This window comes from Lissotriton vulgaris, chromosome 10, assembly GCF_964263255.1.
Source record: "Lissotriton vulgaris chromosome 10, aLisVul1.2, whole genome shotgun sequence".
Lineage (NCBI taxonomy): Eukaryota > Metazoa > Chordata > Amphibia > Caudata > Salamandridae > Lissotriton > Lissotriton vulgaris.
This window is the reverse complement of record NC_141698.1, coordinates 8,255,679-8,277,945: the sequence shown is the minus strand read 5'-3', so window position 1 is coordinate 8,277,945 and position 22,267 is coordinate 8,255,679. Positions and strand designations below refer to the sequence as shown.

At 51.0% G+C, this 22,267-nt stretch overlaps 1 protein-coding gene across 2 annotated transcripts in view; it reads left to right on the top strand.

The window, feature by feature from the left end:
- HUWE1 (HECT, UBA and WWE domain containing E3 ubiquitin protein ligase 1) overlaps positions 1–22,267 on the top strand; it is a 1,800,886-nt gene that overhangs the window by 202,384 nt on the left and 1,576,235 nt on the right. For both annotated transcript variants that reach the window (XM_086940169.1, XM_086940170.1), the window contains one exon: positions 10,345–10,392. In XM_086940169.1, the coding sequence (XP_086796295.1) occupies positions 10,345–10,392 (48 nt within the window). The remainder of the gene's footprint in view (positions 1–10,344; positions 10,393–22,267) is intronic.

Below are 22,267 nucleotides of genomic sequence, written 5' to 3'. Positions count from 1 at the left end.
CATACTTTTACGAAGCACTACTGCCTGCAATCAACAGATGCCGCGGATGCGGCAGTAGGTCAAGCGGTGCTGCGGAATCTTTTCCGATAAAGGTGAGCCTCTGTTGCTACCCGCCTCCAGTCATAAAGGTTTTGTCATGTTTTGGTTTTTTATTGCTTATTAAGTGATATGTTTTGCCAAGACTTAATTTGTATATTCCTTTATGACTAATGTATGATTTACTGCTTTCTATTCTTATTCAAGCATGTGAATCTATGAAAGACACCCCTAATACTGGAGAAGAACAAAAGTTACTTACCTGTAAACTGTGGTTCTCCAGTATTGGTGTCTTTCATAGATTCACATGCGACCCTCCCTTCCTCCCCTCAGAGGCTCTCTTCTCCTCAAGCATTTATACTTACTTGTGCTACGAAAATCTGAGGACTTGGGCTTCTGAGGAGAAGGTTCTAGAGGAGGCTACAGCCTGATTGGCTGGAATGTGGACCAACACATAATGACTCTAATATGTTCCTAAAGTGAATTCTCCCTGTGGCTTTTCAATGGGCCTATTCTGTTCTATGGTACTTTTTCAGGTTTACATTTCTATTGCATTATATGTATGTATTTTTTATTTATATTTCTCATGTATACATGTGTTGGACCCGGCCCGTTGGGCAAGTTCACCCCTAGACTTTTTGCTAGCCTGTTTATGGAACCTGATGTTGGTGATTTTAGGCCCTTTTTCACTGTGGTACAGTGTAAAGTGCTTGAGCTCTCTGTATGTGTGGTGAGTGACCTGCCCTCCCATAGGAATGAATGGGGAATATGTATGCCCATGGTAGTTCCTGATGTGTGGGGAGTGCAGGGGCGAGTTTGGTATGTATGAACTCGTGAGAATGAATGCTGCAAAATGATGTATGCGGCATGACTGTGTCTAGTCTAGAAGTACTACTTTTGGAAGTTGGCATATTTGTGTAAGTTGGTGCTAGCGTGTGATTGGCTGGTGAGCCTGGCCCAGAGTGCCTGGGCCTGCTTGTGGATTGACTGTCTGGTTTGAGGATGACAGGGGCTGGAGAGCCCAGGAGGTTGTCTGAAGTCAGCCCATGGATGAAAGGCAGCATCTGCTGCCAGGGAAGTGGGAGGAGATGGCACCTGATAGTGAAGGGCTGTGCCTCCCTAACTACAAAGCTGGCTCCACCTCCCGCTGGGCGACTGACACCTCTGTCCCTGATACTGAAGGGACTTCCCTATAACCAGTTCTAGCTGGTTCTCACACTGCCTGCTTCAAAGGACTTCAAAGGTTTTTCTGTGTATAAGAAGGGGCTGTGTCCCCATCCAAGATGTTCTTGTTTCTGACTTGAATCTGCCAGGGGCATGCTGCTGCTGCTGGGGCTCAGGGGAATCCCTGGGCCCTGCCCAGCTCCTGGACCTCTGATGGACATTCCTGGACTCCTGGGGGACCCCTCTGCCTTGCTGGGCTGTGGGGGGGACTTTGCTTGCCCCCTTGGAATCTCTGGGACCGTGTTGCAGCATGGAGGAGCTGCATTTGCCTGCAGGAAGCGCTGTGCTTCCCCCTGAGCGCCTGGGAGCGCTCTGCCTGATTTCTAGCGCTGTAGAGCGCTTTATTTGGATTATAGCGCTGTGGGTCGTCCTTTAGCGCTGGGAGCGCTTTATTTACATGGCGAGTGCCCACCTCGCTTATTTGTGAATTTTTTTATTTATTTTCGGCTGCCCATGCCGATATTTTTATTGCATGACAGCCTGACTGACTGAAAACGGGCCGCCGCGCTGCCCGCGGTGACCCGGAAGTACCTGGCCGGCCGGCCAATACCAGCGCGGCCGGCCGGAAGTCCCGCCCCCGCAGCCCGGGTGCCGAGAGATGATCACCGCCGGGCCCGTGAGAAGAGGAGGAAGAGTGATGGCGGCAGGTCTGCAGGGCTCCCGTGAGCGGAGGGAGCCCTGCAGCGAGAGGAGCGGTAGCGGGGGGGGCGCGAGGCACATTGTCGGTGCCTGCCCCCACCGCGAGTGGAGAGCCGCCGCCCAGAGGAGCCCCGCCTGCTGCCCCCGAGGAGTCCCGCGATGTGGAGAAGCCCCGCCCGAGGCCCGGTAAGTTAGGGCTGGGCCGGGTGAGACGGGGGCAGTGCTGTTGCTGCTCCGTGAGGGAGCAGATGGAGTTTTGTGTGCCGGTGAGGCAGAGTTGGTGCTTGGGCGGCCCCGGTTGGCAGTGGGTCGCCCCAACGTTACGCCAGAGCCTTGAGGCTCCAACGAAGGGGGCATGTTTATTTACTTAGAGCCTTGCAAGGCTCACGGCGCCCTTGTCCATAAGTCCGTGAAGGCTCCCACGATGCCCACATTTTGTTGCAGAGCCACGGAGGCTCGTGGGCCTATTTTAGTTAAGAGCCACGAGGGCTCTAGGGGGCACAGTGGATTCCTGAGCCAGATGGCTCCAGCGCCCCCCATACTTCTTTCCAGAGCCCACTGGGCTCCAACGCAGGGGGCATGTTGCTTTAGAGCCAGTGTGGCTCCAACGTTTGACCAGTGTTGGCCAGAGCCTGTGTGGCTCCAACGTGCGCAGTGTTTGTTTTAGAGCCTGTGTGGCTCAGGTGGCGCAGATTTGTTCTAGGGGCTACTGAGAGCCCTGCCACAGCTTTTTGATCCCCGTTGCCCAGCACTTTGTGGGCAGCTACCACGTTTAGGCTTTTTGTACTCTTGGACTGGTGCTGCATGGCAGCGCGCCGGACATTGGACACAGGGCATCTTTGCCCCACAAGGCCAGTTGGCCTAGGGACTGCCACAGGTAGTGGCTTAGGTAGGGTTGGCGCAATGTGATTTCTATGCTTTTTAATAGTTATTGCTAATGTGAGTTTTTGCGCTATTGATTTATATGCACCTCTGAATGTGTTATTGCATCATGTACATGCATATATATTACTGCTATTAATGTAACATGGGACTCCCACTTCGACGACGGGGAATATTCAAGCATGTGAATCTATGAAAGACACCAATACTGGAGAACCACAGTTTACAGGTAAGTAACTTTTGTTCTCTTCTCTTCACTCATAAGTGCCATTCGCATGTGGCAGGCATCCTTTCATGTTCGAGGCATGTGGGCTGCTGAATTCATATCTGTGCATAGATCGCCACCTAGTGTTGGGTCCGGATGATTGCACATTGTTGTCCTGGAAGAGTCTTCGAAGTATCACGAGATAGGTGGCTCCTCCCCTGGACTACAGTGCGCATGGGCATCGCCTCCATCCCCAGATTGTTTTTTTCCGCCATTGGGTTCGGATGTGTTTCGGTTCCCTCTGTCGGAACCGATAGTTGTTCGGCTTCTATTCGAGACCAGAAGGTCTTTAGGCTGAGCGTCGGTATAGTTGCGTACGGGTTTACTTTCAGGCTCTCAGCTCCGATCTCTTGCTGCCCTTCCACGTGCTCTCGACGCGGACGGGCCTACACTACACTCTTGCTATGGAGCGAACTCCGTTTAAGAAGTGCCCGGTGTGTAACTCAAAATATTCACACCTCGACGTGCACCCGGTGTGCAACACCTGCTTGTCGCCGGATCACCGCGAAGACACCTGTATGGCGTGTTCGAAATTCCGGAACAAGAAGACTTTAAAGATTCGCCGGGCTAATCGGCTCCAGGCTCAGCTATCGGCTGCGGCGCCCCCTCCAGACGACATTTTCCAAGAATCTGTCGAAGGCGACGACGACGGCCAAGGTTCGGACTCTTATCCCGCTTCCGACGGGGACGCCTATGACGACGGTGCGGAGAACTTTGACGAAGGCACCGACGAGGTAGGGGACGACGAACAGCCCTTTGCAACTATGGGTGATAGCTCAGAGGAGGAGCATCCCCAACAAGACTCTGGGGTTCTTACCCCACCTACGGCCCAGGTCGAGGGATCGCCTTCGGGCCTTACCCAAGATCTAACCATTAGTCCTACGTCCCCGCCTCCGGGCCCGGTCACGGACACTTTTGAACCATCACTTAAACCAATGAAAACGAAAGTGAAGGCAACGGGTCACGCACCCTCGGATGCGAAAGTGAAAGTTGCGCTGGTGAAGAAGGTTCTGGAGGCGTCGACTTCCAAGGAAACCAAGATGGCCGACTCTAAAGGCCACGCCAAAATGGCCGACCCGAAGTCCTCGGGGTCGGTACCCAGGGCGAGATCGTCCGACGCAGCTGCGTCGACTCCGAAAGGGGTCGTGGACCCGAAGTCGGCTCCGAAGGGGGTCGTGGACCCGAAGTCGGCTCCGAAGGGGGTCGTGGACCCGAAGTCGGCTCCGAAGGGGGTCGTGGACCCAAAGTCGGCTCCGAAGGCGGACCCAAAGTCGGCTCCGAGGAGGCGCCTGGGCGACGACGAACGTGACCAGGGGGCGTCGGCCCCGAAGAAGGCGCATGTCGAGCCCTCTCCGGCCTTAACGAAAAAGGTGGAAGAATCCTTGCAGCGCATTCGGACGGACACGGTGGCGCCGAGCCTCACGCCTAAGCCGCCGAAGCAGCAGACGCCTATCCGCTTCACCTTGCCTCCCAAGTCGGCGCCGAAGGCCTTCGCGTCGAAGCACAGTGGCCCCTCGAAGGAGGTGTTGCCGCCTAAAGCGGCCTTGGTGGTGTCGAAGCTCCGACTCCAGCCCCTTGCCGAAGAGGAACGTCGTGAGGTTATCATCGACGCCAACACCGGGAAACTGTCGCTCCTTAAGAGGAAGATCACGACAGAGCCGGCGTTGGAGCATTTTCGGATCCCTCTCAAGAATAAACGGGACTCCGAGGGCTCTTCGTCTTTCGTGGAGCCGGTGTCCCCGCAGGCGCCGGGGTACTCCCCGGAGCCTTCCGTCGCAGCCGGGGCGGACGAGGAGGACGACGAGTACAACTACCCAGCGTACTCGGATCCGGAGGAGGAGCACGTGCCATGGTCCGCCGGAGGCGACCCGGATGACCCGCAGGGGGGTCAGGACGCTCAACTTTTCGCGGCCAAAACGTCCCCGACAGAGGATTCGGCGGCCTTCAATGCCTTGATAGAGAGAGCTGCTGCTAACCACGACGTTGAGCTGCACTCAGACCCCGTGGACGTGGACTTCTTGTTCGACACCTTCTCGGTAGCCGAAAAGTCCATCAAGACGCTACCTATGCTGAAGGGGGTGCTTAAACATGCGTCGGAGGTGTTCAAGGAGCCCACCCGGGCGCGTGTGGTGAACCCTCGCATTGACAGGAAATATAGAGCGGCGCCCACGGATCCCACTTATATCAAGGGACACTTGCCATTGGACTCCCTGGTCGTTTCCAATGCTCGGAAGAGGGCGAACTCTCAGACTTCTGGTGACGCTCCTCCCCCAGACAAGGAGTCCAAAATCTTCGAGGCCTCAGGCAAAAGGATTGCTGCACAAGCAGCCAATATCTGGAAAATTGCTAACACCCAAGCCTTGCTTGCGCGCTATGATAGGGCACATTATGACACTTTGGAGGCCATACTACAACACTTGCCTGACCAATACAAAGAGGCTGGGGAAATGCTCATTCAGGAGGGTAAACTCATTACAAATGCATCCATCAAATGTGCACTAGATGTGGCAGACACAGCCTCCAGGGCTGTCAATACCAGTGTGCTGCTTAGACGCCATGCCTGGCTTAGAATTTCTGGGTTCAAGCCTGACATCCAGACAACTATACTAAATCAGACAGTGAATCCTGACCATCTCTTTGGACCAGAGGTGGATGCCACCCTGGAGAAAATGAAGAAAGATCAGGAGACTGCTAAGTCCATGGGGGCCTTACAAAGTCAGCAGTTTCGGAGTGGTTCCTTTCGCCGCTCGAACTCCAGAGGCACCTCAAGGGGACAGGCGGCCCAGTCCACTCAATATTACAAAAGTAACACCCAAGCCTCGTACAACAACAAGAATAGGGGTGGTTACAGAGGCAATAATGTCAAGGGCAGAGGACGTGGCAACAATAGCTCCAGGTCCACCGCCTCCAACAAACAGTGACGTCTTGTCACTGCCCCCCGACCATACAACACCAGTCGGGGGGAGACTCCAGCAGTTCCTGCCAGCGTGGGAGTCCATCACCACGGACAGGTGGGTGAGGTCTATTATCCAGTACGGGTACTGTCTAGAACTTACGTCCACTCCACCGGACATACCCCCAAGGACACGTCCTATGTCAGGCGAGCACTTGACCTTGTTGCAGCAGGAGGTTCACATCATGCTGCAAAAAGGGGCGATAGAGCTCGTTCCTTTACGAGAGCGGGGAACAGGGGTTTACTCCCTGTATTTTCTGATTCCCAAAAAGGACGGATCCCTCAGGCCTATCCTGGACCTCAGGCCCCTGAACTGGTACATCCTCTCGGAGCACTTCCATATGCTCACGTTGCAGCAGGTGCTTCCCCTGCTTCAACAGGGAGACTTCCTGGCTACGCTGGATCTGAAGGATGCCTACTTTCATGTTCCCTTGCATCCCTCCCACAGGAAGTACCTCAGATTCACTATCTTGGACCAGCATTACCAGTTCAAGGTTCTGCCGTTCGGGGTCACCACGGCACCAAGAGTGTTTACCAAGTGCCTGGCGACTGTAGCGGCGCATCTCCGTCGCCAGCACGTCCACGTCTTCCCCTACCTGGACGACTGGCTCATTCAGGCAAGGACAGAACAGCAGTGCGTCGACCACGTGTCACGCACCATTCATCTCCTGCACGATCTGGGATTCTCTCTGAACTACCCAAAGTCACATCTCCAGCCCGCCCACGTGCGACAGTACCTGGGCGCGACAATCAACACTCTGGCCGCCACCGCGCAGCCAAATTCAGTGAGAATCGCCGGTATCCAGGCGCTGATCCAACGATTCAGACCCCAACACTCGCTTCCAGCGAGGGTGTTCATGCAGTTGATAGGCATGATGGCCTCCTGCATCTCCATTGTCCCGCACGCGAGACTACATATGCGTCCGCTTCAGGAGTGCCTTGCACGTCAGTGGACTCAGGCTCATGGGCAACTGACAGACCTAGTGTTGGTGAGCGGTCGGGCATACAACTCTCTGCATTGGTGGAATCCACTCAACCTTTGCAAGGGCCGACCATTCCAAGAGCCTGTCCCACAGATTATCCTGACAACGGACGCCTCTCTCCAGGGATGGGGAGCTCATGTACTCCATTACACTGTGCAGGGACTATGGACACTACAGCAGAGGAAGATGCACATCAATGTGTTGGAACTGATGGCAATCTTCATGGCCTTGAAGGCGTTCAAAGTACATCTGTGCAACAAAGTCGTGTTGATCCGGACGGACAACATGACGGCCATGTACTACATCCAGAAGCAGGGAGGCACACACTCTCCACAGCTGTCTCATCTGGCTCAGAGCATGTGGAAGTGGGCCATTCAGAGGAACATCTTCCTCATGGCGGAGCACCTCCCGGGCAAGGACAATCAAATGGCGGATCTGCTCAGCAGACACAGCCATCAGATGCACGAGTGGGAGATACATCCATCGGTGCTCCAACCGTACTTCCAAAGGTGGGGTCATCCAGAGATAGACCTGTTTGCCACAAAGGAGAACGCAAAATGCCAAAGCTTCGCCGCCAGATTCCCACACCCCCAATCACAGGGCAATGCGATGTGGATGAACTGGTCAGGCAGATTTGCGTACGCTTTTCCCCCAGCACCTCTGATACCGCTGGTGGCACGCAAGCTCAGGCAGCACTCGATGACTCTCATCCTGGTTGCTCCAACGTGGGCCCGCCAACCATGGTACACCACGTTTCTGGAACTGTCCGTGGTACCGCATCAAAGGCTTCATCTCACTCCCAGCCTTCTGACGCAGAGCCATGGCGACATTCAGCACCCAGATCCGCAACAGCTCAACCTGGCGATCTGGCTCCTGAAGTCCTAGAGTTTGGCTACCTCAATCTTCCTCCCGATTGCATGAACATCATTCGGGAGGCAAGGAAGCCCACTACCAGAGCTTGTTATGCGGCTAAATGGAAGAGGTTTGTCATCTACTGTGCTAACCACAACATTGACCCGCTAGATGCTTCCATTCAAAACATCATTTGCTATCTTTTCCACCTGTATCAATGCAATCTGGCATACTCTTCCATCCGCATTCACCTGTCTGCTATGGCAGCATACCTCCAGAATAGACAACACCTGTCACTCTTTAGGGTCCCTGCTATCAAGGCCTTTCTGGAAGGACTCAAGAGGGTCATTCCACCAAGGACCCCACCAGCTCCAGAATGGAACCTCAATGTGGTTCTTACTAGGCTGATGGGTCCTCCCTTTGAGCCACTGCACTCTTGTGAGCTTCAGTTTCTAACTTGGAAGGTTGCGTTCTTAGTGGCAATTACTTCGCTACGGAGGGTTAGCGAGCTGCAGGCGCTCACCATCCAAGAACCTTTCTTCCAGGTACATGCTAACAGGGTGGTGCTCCGCACTAACCCTAAATTCCTACCCAAAGTGGTATCCCAATTCCACTTAAACCAAACAATCGAATTGCCGGTGTTTTTCCAAAACCCAGATACGCTGGCGGAGCGCATGCTCCACACCCTTGATGTCAAGAGGGCCTTGATGTATTATGTAGACAGGACAAAGGATTTTCGCAAAACCAAGCAGCTTTTTGTTGCTTTTGCCACTCACCACAAGGGAAACGCTATCTCTAAAGCAGGGATTGCCAGATGGATAGTGAAATGTATTCAGGTCTGTTACGCTAAAGCTAAACGCACTCTCACTATCCCACCGAGGGCCCACTCCACCAGGAAGTTGGGGGCCTCTATGGCTTTCCTAGGTAACATTCCCTTAGAAGATATCTGTAGAGCAGCCACATGGTCTACCACACATACTTTCACTAAACACTACTGTGTAGACGTGCATTCCAAACAACAGGCAGCTGTTGGTCAGGCTGTTCTAAAAACACTTTTTCAGACTGCTGCAGCTGGCACGGGCGGCCGCCGTTAATGGAGGGACTGCTATGTATTCTATGCACAGATATGAATTCAGCAGCCCACATGCCTCGAACTGCAAATGCTACTTACCAGTATGCATCTGTTCTTGGCATGTAGGGCTGCTGACATTCATATCGCCCACCCTCCTCCCCGGCGCCTGTAGCAGCTGCAGAATTCATTCATTTACATACATATGCTCATAGCATGGTCATCACTTACATTCTTCACTCCATCTCTGCCAATGGCTAAAAACAATCTGGGGATGGAGGCGATGCCCATGCGCACTGTAGTCCAGGGGAGGAGCCACCTATCTCGTGATACTTCGAAGACTCTTCCAGGACAACAATGTGCAATCATCCGGACCCAACACTAGGTGGCGATCTATGCACAGATATGAATGTCAGCAGCCCTACATGCCAAGAACAGATGCATACTGGTAAGTAGCATTTGCATTCTGCCATCACGACTCTGGTATCAGCACCGTCGCCCCTCCGCCCTGATGAGTCACTTCTCCTTCACGGTGTGACTAAACACGTGTCGGCTGGCTACTATCTGTACTGACCAACTTGATTTATAAATATTTTCAACCACCTGAACCTTTGTACTTGGTATCTTTTAAACCACTACGAAAACTTTCTCTCAGCATATCCGCAGGTCCTGACGCCAGGGCTACAAACTACACTTACGTGTGCACTGGATCTGTTCTTCAAACCTTTGGTGTAGGCCTCCCTACACTTTCGCACGGGTTGTTTTTTCCTTTGGGTTTGTGTTCCCCTGTCCTGTTCTGCACCGTGTGCCCTCTGCACAAACGTTTAAGAAACCAGATCAAACTGCAAAGAGCGCCATTACTTCCTGCTCCCTAAACTCAAAACCCATTCTCTTCCAAAAAGTTTTTTGTGACCTGTTTCACCATAGATATTGGTAAGCTGGCTATGTGAAGTTTCTCATTGTAATTCCTATTAGTCTAGACATGACTAGAAAAGTAAGTAGCGTTTTTACACCAGGTTCTTAGTATAATGCTTCTTGATAATTGCACAGCCTTTGTCAGAGGTTCACAATGGGAAATTGGTTTGCTTGCTGCCTTTATTACCACTGTGGATGTATCTTTAGACTGATTGATCCAGTAGAGGTGATTTATGTGGCTATTAGCTGGTTTTCGTGAGTCAAAAGTCTGTGATAATCTTTGTTTTCTGTAGGTCAAACCAGAGTTGCTTTGTGCGCAGAATTTATTTTATGCTTCTTCCAAGGAAAACGTTTAATGTGCAACTTGCTTTTTTTCTGTGTATCTGTGGTCTTGCTTCAGCTCCTGCAATAGTTATCAAAGTGGGGTTTTGAAAAAAGGTTAATTTGATAATCTGCTGCAGAAAACAAATGCATTATCTCTTCAGATGTTTTTAACATGTTTCTCTTCATTTTCTTGTCTTTGCAGACTTCGAGCAACACACTACATTACATTCACATAGAGCAACTAGACAAGGTAAGAAGTAACATGCCTCAGTGTTCATGTTCATCTATTTGGGTCGACTTGTTGAAACTCTTGTATCAAGGTGTTTTATTGTTTTCAGACATGAAACATTTAAGCAAATGCACGGAGATCATTAACACAATTACGATCCTATAGGCAATGCAACCCACATTCACAAACCCCGTCAAAAGTACACAAGTAAGGGATGAAATCAAATTAATCAGAACCGTCCACAGTACCCAACCACTTCCCCCACACCCTCCGGTATTTTTTTGCCACACTCCCTAGCCATGTACAGTACTTTCTCCTGGGTCGCGCACCAGTCCACACCTCTATGCCATCCTCCCAAGGTCAGGCGGATCAGGACATTTCCAAGGCGCCGCTATGTCCCGTTTCGCTACAATCATAGCTGTATTAAAGAATAACTTCTCATTTCTGAACCCGTTCAGCCCATCTGTGATCCCCCAGTAAGGAGTGACGGGGATCGTGGGTGGCCTCCCAGCCCAGCACCTCTGTAAATTCCACCTTGCTAGTCCCCCAGAATTGCTCAAAGCGGGGGCACGGCCAAACCACGTGGAAGAAGTCGGCCGGGCCTGATTACATCTCTCATATGATGCGTCCGGGCGCAAGCCAGCTCGATGAAGGAGTGAGGAAGTGAGGTACGCAGCGTGCCAATAGTACAGCTGAATCAACTTTAGTTTGGCGGAGGCGGTGACTATCCTGGGGGCCATAAGAGCATCGCACTAGCTCACCTCGTCGAGAGGGCACACCCTTTCCACCCACTGTTCCCTCAACTTATCCAAGGAGATGGAGGTGTTATTAACTAAGGTGCGGTATATGTGGGAGATGCCCCCCTTGTCTAAGGCTTCCATCGTTGTCTGGGCCTCAGTAGGGCTATATACGGGGAACCTTGTGTCATCCCTGATGTGCGTTTGGAAGGCATGTCGCATCTGCGGGTACTCATAGATTTGGGACCAATTTAGGGAATATCTGGTTTGGAGCTCCTGAAAGTAAAGCATATGGCCTTTAGCCCATACATCCCCTAGCTGTGAGATGACGATGAGGTCCCATGTTTTAAATCCCTGTAGTCCACTAACCTCCCGGAGCCTGACCCCATGCCAGAGGGGCGTACATTGGGTCAGCTTATGCACCCAAGCAGGTGTGTCGAAACTAGGTCCGCCAGGACAAAACATGGAGTGTCTCACATCAGGCTTGCGGGATGGAATGGGCCTCCAATACATCGTAGCCTGGATTTGGGGTATCCCCAGCTCACCATCTCAAACCTGTAGGATGGGTCAAACCAGCCCCCATTGAACCAGTTGTGGACCACCAGGAGATGTACAGCTAAAAAAAGTGATATAAATGTGTCATCCCCATGCCACCGTCAAAGGAGGGAATCTGGCATGCAGACCGAGCCAGGCGCACCTCCCTCAGCTCCAAAGGAACTTGTTTGCTAAACTGTCCAGTTCCTGGAACCAGACCCTAGGAAAGCAGAAGGGCACATTTTGAAGGACATACACAAACCTGGGAAGGATCATCATCATTTTAAACAGCGCCACCCTCCCCAGGGAGTTCAAAGGTAATACTTTTCATTTATGGGGTCTTCCTTGGCCTTCTTAACAAATGGAGCCACGTTGAGGGACCAGCCCAGCTCTGGAAGGAGGGTAACCCATATACCCAAGTATTTAAAGGACTGTTGCCGAAGCGGTATGGTGGACTGCCAATCAAAGCATTCCCTATATGAGGAGGGACCAGAACTGATTTCCCATGGTTCAGCCGCAGACCTGAAGATTGCAAGATCTGGAGGCAATGCGTTCCTGAGGAGGCTGGTTCAGCCAGGAAGACCAGGACGTTTTCTGCACATAATGCAATCTTGTCAGTTTCAGTATTAGGTCACTCCCAGCCACGGATACGATCCTCAGCCCGCAGTAGGGAAGCCAAGGGCTCCATCGCCGGGGCGAAGAGCAAAGGGGAGAGGACAGCCCAGCCTAGTGCCCCTGGCAATGGGAAAGGCCTCTGATAGTACCCCGTTAACCAGCACCTGCGCTCTCGGGTGGGCGTAGAGAACCTGAACCAAAGCTCTGAATTTCGGCCCCAATCCCATCTCTGCCAGCACCCCTTGTAAATATGTCCAGTCTGCCAAGTCGAACGCTTTTTCAAAATCTATGGACGGGAGTGCTAAGTACGGGGTAAGCGGTGCCGGTGGGCTAGAGCCAGCTGCAGCCTCCGGATGCAATGGTCTGTCCCATGTTGAGGCATGAACCCACATTGGTCCGGGTGGACCAACAGGGTTAAGGAGGGCTTTAATCCCTGAGCCAGATGGTGGCTTACAGCTTAATTTCCGTATTGAGGAGGGAGATGGGACGATAGTCTGCGCATGTACGGGAAGGAAGCTGGGGTTTCGGGAGAACCACAATGGTGGTGATATCAGTTTCTGGCAGAAAGCAACCTCTCTCCACGGCTTCATGAAATAAGACAGCCAGGTGGGGCAGTAGAGCTTCACGGTATGCCGCGTAATACTCTTGAGGAAGGCTCTCAGGGCCCGGGGTCTTATCCGAGGAGGTGAGGGTGATTGCTTCAATCTCTTTCCAAGAAATGGGGCGGTCCAGGCCCCTCTGGGCGGCCAGTTCTGGCTTAGGTAGACAGACCCTACCTCTGTCAAGGAGAACTGGGAGCGGTAGCTCGGGGTGTGCACTGTGTATAGTCACCGGTAGTAGGCGGCTATGGTGTTGTCAATTTCCAACGGGGCCAGATGCACCGTTCCAGCCTCGTCCACCACCTCTGGGATAATACAGTTGGTCCTCAGATATGTTGCCAGCCTGTGCAAGATTGTACCGTTTTTGTCCCCCCCAACCATAGACTCTCGCCACCAATCTCCAGAGGAGCGTAGCAGCATCTAGGGATAACAGTCTAATTTCGTCCAGAAGGTGAACAAGTTGTCGGGCCTGATCGGCATCATCTGAATGGGACAGTAGCTGTTCCAAGCGGAGCGCCTGGGCCTCCCTCGAGGAAATCTCACGCAAGGTGTCTGTCTCTGGGTCTTGAGCTGCCCTTTAGCGACTCCCCGTATGGTCGCCTTCCCTGCCTCCCATAAGGTACCTGGAGATGCTACAGAGCCAACGTTAGTAGTGAAGAATTGTTGAAGTTCCTTCCCCTCCACTTTTTAAAAATTCTTTATCTTGGAGAAACCATGCGTTCATTCTCCATGTTTGACGGGCCAAGGTAGGGGGGAGTCCCAGAGCCAAGGAGTACTGGAGAGTGTTTGGAAATGACTCTAGGCGGATGCGGACGTCTATAATACCAGAGCAGTTGAGTGCAGGTACAAAGATGGCATCTATGCGCGTCTGTGTGTGGTGGGAGCCTCAGCGCGACCTCCCGCAGCACTACCTGACACAGCAGCCAATCCCATTGTCGGTCCCCACTCCCCAGACAATCTTTGTCCTGCGGGGTCCCACTGCGGCTGTAGGCTGCAGGAGCGGTACAGCGAAACTGCCCAGCAGCGCACCCTCACTCACGCCGCTGCCACTTCCCCGTGGGCTCGACTGGATCCACAGGGCCCCAAGACGGATGCCCATCTCACTGAAGCCCCGAGCAGCAGTCCGGACAGGCCAGTGGACAGTATTCCGTCCGGAGGAGCCCTACGAGCAGGTAGTGGACTCTGATGGCAGCCGCTTGTGTCTGGATTTGAGGCGGATGACAGAGGGGTCCGGAGCACCTGGAGGGCGACGCCATCTTGACGCTTCAGCCTGACTTGTTGAAACTTAGTGGGAGGTGAATTGAAGTTTCTCCAGTATTAGGGTGTCTTTCATAGATTCACATGCTTGAATATTCCCTGTCGTAGGAGTGGGAGTCCCACGGTAAATAAAATAGCAATAACATACTCATAATAAGATAATAATAAGATCTTTTGCAGACGGAATGAGGGCAATATCCAAGTGGATGTCATCAAACTGTCTTCAATTCAACGTAGGGTAAACAGAGGTCATGTTGTTTGGCCATGCAGCAACATACTGGTCGCCTGAATGGTGGCCCTTGGAATTAGGACCTGTTCCCAGCCCCAAGAGCACGGTCAAAAACCTGGGAGTACTTTTGGATCAGACACTCAATTTTAAGGACCATGTAAATCAAGTGGCCAGCACCTGCTTTCGGGCAATTGGCATGTTAAAAAGAGTGTTCCCTTATCTACCAGACTGCCACAGAAAAACACTTGTGCAGGCGTTAGTCATCAGCAGAGTGGATTATTGTAACGGTCTTCTGTTAGGAGCTAATGAAGGACCACTCAAAAAGTTACAAGTGATCCAAAATACAGCAGCTAGGGCTGTCCTTAATGTATCTTTTAGGACTCCCTCTCGCCCCCTGCTGACCAGACTCCATTGGTTGCCAGTGAGGAAGCGAGTACAGTTCAAAACTCTATGTACCATTCATAGAAGTATGATAGGTGAAGGTCCAAAATATCTGGCCAAAATCTTCCAGCCATATGTTCCTGGATGCTCCCTGCGCTCCAGTAACCTGGAGCTTCTACAGGTACCCAGAATAAAGAAGTCCAGACAAGGAGGCCGAGCGCTGGCACATATGGGACCTAGGCTCTGGAACACCCTCCCTCTTGAGCTGCGATCTCTCACCAGCCATCTCATTTTCCGGAAGACTCTAAAAACACACCTATTTTCCAGCAATTGACTGTCCCCAGGTAATAAGCACTATCCTCCCTGATCCAACATCTGGAGATATATTCTTACTGGCAAAGCGCGGAGATACCCCTCCGGGGGTCTATTCAGGCGCTATATAAGAATATAAAATAAAATAAATAAAATAATATGTATATGTAAAAACAGAACGCATGAAATACACATTAGAAAAAGGCAGAAAAAAGCCTAGACATAATTCCACATAGGAATACATGGAGAGAGAAAAGACACTTGTAGTCTATTCCTGTCATTATGTTGGTCCAAACTGTAGCCAATCAGGTGCCAGCAGCCCTCCAGAACCTTCTCCTCAGAGCTCAGTACCTCAGATTTTCTACCGCACGTCGTGTGAAAGGGAGTCTCCCTGAGCTCTGCTCAGTTTTCTCTTCTACTTCAGGTTTTTCCTGTGTTCTCAGCATGTCTTCAAGTAAGAAGTCTCTCTTTAGACCTTGCTCTTCTTGTGGAAAGCTGCGCCTTTATTCAGAAGATCCTCACAGTAAGTGTATTTACGGTCTTTACCCCGACCATGATGTGGGTAAATGTAAGTTCTGTAGAACTTTTTCCACAAAGACTCTAAAAGATAGGGAAGGGCGTTCTACTGTGGCTTCAGAGACTTAAGGATAATATATTTTCTGATGCCGAAAGTCTAATTTCTGGTCGTTCCCAAGCAGCTTCTAAATGTGGTAGTGTGCAGGAGTTGCCTTCTCCATTCCTTAAAAAGAAGAAAATGTCACTCTCTCTGGCCCCTGTCTTGTCTTCACCTCTACCTGCTACGTCCACGCCCTCGAGACCTGGCTCTCAGGCGTCTGCTGCATCTTTCACTCATGTTTCTGTTAAACAGGTTTCATCGTTGACTGGAGTGTCGACTGTAGTCCTGGCGACGAGATCTGCCATCTCCGGCTCGTAGACGACGACGGTGACAACGACGTCTGCATCAGGATCGTCGACAACTGTTTCGTCGACGTAATAACTCTCAGTTTCAAGACTGTACCATCTGTTATTCCTATTGCTTCGTTGTCTAAGAAGCCTCCACCGTCGACTACCAAATCTTCATCGACGAAGAGTGTTAAAAGACCAACTCCGTTGACGGCCGTCCTGCCGACAGCCGTCCCGTCGACTGCCCTGTCGATGGCCGCCCCATCGACGATTGCTCTGTCGACGAAAATGAAGTCCTCTTCGTCGTCGACTGTCGACAAAAGCTCTGTCGACGGCTCCATTGCCATAAACTGAACCATCGACAATGGACTCTTCTAGTGTGGTTCCAGCAACTCCATCGTCGTCAGTTCCACAGACTACTTCTTACGCGTTTGCCTCTCTGCCTTTGCTGCCACTCTCGTCCACGGGGTCTGCCACCGTCGACACTTCACCAACGCCGCAAAGTGCCCATTGACCAGATTTCCATCTCCAATGATCCACAACCTCCCTTGCCCTTGTTTGCCACGGATTCGGATCCGGACTCGGAGGAAGACGTGCACGATTCTTTTAGGGCGGCACGTAGTCCATCTGATTTGGTAAAGTGCTAGGATTATAACCATGATGATGAGGACCAATATTTCCAGCAAGAGGAAACACCTGTTCAAGTTCCTACTGCAACAGTACCTTTGTTGCTTATTTCTAATCTCCAGCATATGTTGGACGGATATAATAGGCTTTTCCAGCCTTCTCCACAGGTACCTACGGTTCCTTCTGTTAAACGCCTGTTTCAATGCCTGCTGCGGCTCCTCTGCCTCTACCAACCTCTGATCCTCCGATACAAACGTCAGTTCGGATACACACGACTGTGTATGACTACGAAGGTGACATTACTCCGGACCGCGAAGATGGTGATGTTCATGATGAGGATATGTCGGAGTGGGATAATTATCAAGTTCAGACACCAGCTCCCTCTCCGGTAACACCGGGTGATTCTCCTCCTGTGGATATTGCAAGTTTCCATCAGCTGATGGATAGGGCGGCTCAACGTTTTAAGTTACCAAGAGTCCAGACGGAAGAGGATTGCTTCCTCTAAGATTTCAAAAACCAACCATTTAAGCAAGTCCAGACTGTACCCTTAATTGACTTTATCTGGGCTGAAGGGGTGAAGTTGATACAGACCCCAAATTCACTGCCGGCACAGATGCCCCAGTTGGAAAAGAAATATAAGGCGCCTATTGGCAGTCCAGCGTGCCTTATTGGACAGCTGAAACTGGATTCGGTGGTTAAGCGGGCAGCTCAGCGCCGTTCTCAGAATCCTGCATCTACTGTTACTGCCCCACCAGATCGCAACGGTCGTCTGGATGCTATAGGCCGCAAATTTTCAACGATGACCTCCACCACAGTGAGAGCGGCCAATGCTTTGGCTGTTTTGGGGTGGTACGACCGCCAGATGTGGGCAGACATGACTGCTTTAGTGGCTTTAGTTCCAGACTCTTCAAAGCGGAAGCTTTGCAACTTCTCCAAAAAGGTGAGAGAACATCGGGGGAGATTATTGACTGTGCCGTCGATATTGCCTGTACGGGTTTCCGACAGCTCGCTGGAGCAGCTGTTCTACACAGACAAGGCTGGTTACGCTCCACATCATTTTGGCAAGAGGTGCAGGCTAAAATACTGGATATGCCGTATGATGGAGAGTCACTTTTTGGAGCACATGTTGATGAGGCATTACAATCTCTCAAAAAAGATACCGACACTGCCCGCTCTTTAGGGAATTTACAATTTCGGAAGCAGCCCTTTCGAGGTGCACGTGGACGCGGCACCTCTTCATCTTTTCGAGGAAGGAGCAACCAATATCGTTCCTACAACCAAGGCAACCAACGCTACTCCAATAACCAGCAACAGTCTTCCCGTCAGCAGTCTAATAAGACCTATAGGGGTAAATCTTCTTACAGAGGATCTGCTCCCAAGAGACAATGACTTGCCTTTGCCCCAAAGAGTTGGAGGTCGAATCTCCCTGTTTTGTTCTCAATGGTCCTCCATCACTTTGGACCGTTGGGTTCTGGACATTGTAGAGAAGGGCCATGCTTTAGAGTTCATCAAACTTCCTCCTCCTACTCCACCTTCCGGCCCACCTCCAGCCCACATCAATGAACTTTTCCATCAAGTTCGCCTTATGATACAGAAGGGGGCAGTCGAGGTGGTGCCCAAGTCTCAAGGAAAAAACAGGAATAAAATCCCTTTCCCCTTTATCAAAAAGAACGGGGATTGGTGGCCGATATTGGACTTGCGAGCACTCAAAAAGTATCTCAAGTGCCAATCCTTCCGCATGCTAACGCTGTTGGAGATCTTACGCTTGCTCTTAATGGGAGATTTCATGGCAACTATAAACCTCCAAGACGCCTACTTTCATGTCCCTATTCTTCTGCGACGTTGGAAGTACTTGCGATTCTGTGTGGGAAGGAGGGACTTCCAGTTCAAAGTACTGCCTTTCGGCATACACTGCGCCCCTCGCGTCTTTACAAAGGTGTTAGCTCCTGTGGTAGCTTATCTTCGTCTCCAGGGTGTCCAAATCTTTCCATACCTGGACGACTGTCTCCTAAAATCAGTCTCACACAGTTTCTTCAGGACGCACGCCAGGAGGTCTTTCGCTCCCTCGGACTTTCCATCAACACGGAAAAGTCCCAATTACATCAAGCTCTCTGCAAGAATTTTCTAGGGGCCACGTTGGATACAACTCTTGCAAAAGCTTTTGTGTCTCAGGAGTGTCAACAAAAGATACTTCAATTGGTGTCTCTTCTACGGACAAAGCAGTCCATTTCAGTCCGACTATTAAAGTCATTTCTAGGGATGGCATCATTGTGCATTGCACTGATCCCAAATTGCAGACTACAGACACGCCCCATTCAAGAAAAACTGGATGGACAGTGGCGTCGGGTCACCTGTTCCTTCAACGACAGTCTGTCACCGCTCGCATGAGGGCGGCTCTCAAATGGTGGGCGCAGCCATCCAATCTTTCGGCAGGGACTTCAATCCTCTCCATCACTCCGGAACTTACTCTAACGACAGACACCTCGTTGGAAGGATGGGGGGGGGCACATCTTCAAGGTCTGTCCATAAAGGGCAAGTGGACTCTGCCTAAGAGCCTGGCACATCAACAGGCTGGAGTTGATGGCCATTTTTCTAGCCCTCAAGTCATTCCATCCATTGATTCAAGTAGAGTCAGTCCTTATTCAAACGGACAACACCACCAGCATGCATTATATAAACAAGCAGGGCGGAACAAAGTCTCCACTCTTGTCTCACCTGGCGCAATCGATCTGGGACTGGGCTCCAAGTCACCACATCACTCTCACCACAGTTCATCTTCCAGGTGTCTGTAACATCCTAGCGGATTCCCTCAGCAGGTGCACTTCATCGACCCACGAGTGGGAGTTACATCAACCAACACTCAAGTTGATTTTTCAGCAATGGGGTTGTCCGTCGATGGATCTTTGCCACACCAGAGAACCGGAAAGTCCCACCGAGGGTCACAGGGTAATGCCCTTTTGATCAATTGGTGCAATCTGTTTGCTTACTCTTTTCCTCCGATCCCTCTGGTGCCTCGAGTATTGTGGAAGATGCGGAGACAGCCTTGCCACATTCTTCTGATCGCTCCAAGATGGCCTCGACAGGTATGGTTCTCGGAGCTGCTCCTTCTATCCCAGTGCGAGCCCATCCTTCATCCTCGGATGGACCTCCTCACGATAAACAAGGGTCAGATTTGCCATCTGGACCCCTCCTCTCTGAGTTTGTCAGCCTGGAACCTGAGCACCTTCAATTTGCCCCTTAACCATCCCGCCAGACTGTAGAGACATTCTCGCTAAGGCCAGAGCTCCGTCAACTGTTAAAACCTAAAAGCTTAAATGGAGAAGGTTCTGCCATTGGTGCGCAGCGGCTGGTGCCCATCCCATTCGTTCCATGCCTGCGTAACTCCTCCCGTTCTTTTTGCAACTGGCTCAATCCAGACTTTCTCATTCAACTTAAAGTTTTTCTGGCGGCAATCTCCTGCTTCCGCTAGGATGGCTCCACTTCACTTTGTTCTTCCAGGATAAAACGTAAAATTTCCAAAGGATTGTTCCAAAAATTTCCACCAATTCGACGACCTCCTTCTTGGGGCCTTTACATCGTCTTAGCACAACTAATGAAGGCATCATTCGAACCTATACACAAGGCTGACTTGAAGTTTCTTACTAGGAAGATTGCTCTTCTCCTTGCATTGACCTCTTCACGTTGCATAAGTGATATTCATGCCTTCACTATAAACCCTCCTTTTCTTCAATTCCAGCCGGACTGTGTAGTGCTTTGCACTAATCCCACCTTCCTGCCTTAGGTGCCTTTGGATTTCCACATCAATGAACCTGTTTTCTTAAAGACTTGCTTTGCTAACCTGCAGTCTCCAGCGGGCAGCGCTTGCACTCCTTGGACATTAAAAGGTGCTTAAAAATGTACATCAGCAGAACAGCCCCTTTTCGTAAAGCTGACCAACTGTTCATAGCTTATGGACGCTTCCACAAAGGGCGTCCAGTTACCAAACCTACTATTGCTCGTTGGGTTTCCTCGGTCATCGCTTTCTGCCATCAAATGGCAGGCAAGCCTCTACAGTCTTCAGTGAGGACCCATTCCACCAGGGCGATGTCTTCAACTACCCTGTTCGCCGGTGTGCTGCTGCCTCAGACCTGCAGAGCAGCCATGTGGTCCAGCAGGCACACGTTTACCAAACACTACTGCCTGGGTGCCATCAACTAAGCAGATACTGCAGTGGGACAGGCTGTGCTTCGCAATCTTTTTCAATAAGGTGAGCCTCTGTCTTCCCACCTCTATTATGGTTTACCATGTTACTGTATGACTTGCATGACTATATATATGTGTGTGTGTGTACACACACACATACTTTGGTCTTATAAGTCTGTTCATTATTACTGCTTTCTATTCTATATTCAAGCATGTGAATCTATGAAAGACACCCTAATACTGGAGAAGAACAATTGTTACTTACCTGTAAACAGGTGGTTCTCCAGTATTGGTTTCTTTCATAGATTCACATGCGACCCGCCCACCTCCCCTCAGAGGCTCTCTTCTCCTCATAGACTGTGGTCACTCTTGTGCTGCGAAAATCTGAGGTACTGAGCTCTGAGAAGGTTCTGGAGAGCTGCTAGCGCCTAATTGGCTACAGTTTGGGCCAACATAATGACAGGAATAGACTACAAGTGTCTTTTCTCTCCATGTATTCCTATGTGGAATTATGTCTAGGTTTTTTTGCCTTTTTCTAATGTGTATTTCATGGGTTATGTTTTTACATATACATATTATGAGTATGTTATTGCTATTTTATTTACCGTGTGACTCCCACTTCGACGACTGGGAATATTCAAGCATGTGAATCTATGAAAGGCACCAATACTGGAGAACCACCTGTTTTACAGGTAAGTAACAATTGTTCGTCCCCAGGTGACCCACATATGTACCCCTCTGCCGAAACGTATATTTGCAAGTGGTGTTTGACAATGGTATAACAGTAGGTTCGAGGCATGTGGGCTGCTGAATTCATATCTATGCATAGATCGCCGCCTGGTGTTGGGTCCGGATGATTGCACATTGTTGTCCTGGAAGAGTCTTTGAAGTATCACGAGATAGGTGGCTCCTCCCCTGGACTACAGTGCGCATGGGCATCGACTCCATTCCCAGATTGTTTTTTCCGCCAGTGGGTTCGGATGTCTTTGGTTCCCTCTTGTTGGAATCGATAAAAAATAACTTAACTTTCTTTGAGACCAAAAGGTCTTTAGGCTTGCGTCGGTATTGTCTTGCGTTCGGCTTCACAACTTTTCCTCGGCTCCGAGCCGAGCTCTGTACTTCCGCGTGCTCTCGGCACGGAGGGCCTTGCCGACGCTCCAGACTCATCGACCATCATGGACCGAAGTTCATTCAAAAGATGTCCGGTGTGTAACTCGAAGTACCCACACATCGACGTCCACTCGGTGTGCAACAAGTGCCTGTCGACGGACCACTATGAGGCCAAGTGTATGGCCTGTTCGAGATTCCGGTCCAAGAAGACACTCAAGCTCCGTCGAGCTGCGCGCCTGGAGGCCCAGCAATCTGCACCGGCGCCTACGGACATTTTCGATGCTGAGGAGGTCGAGGATGATGATATCCAGGACATCTCAGAATCTAACCCCGCGTCAGAGGTCGAGGACGACTACGACGCTGAGGCCGAAGATTTCGGTGAAGTCGTCGAGGAGGTAGGAGACGACAAC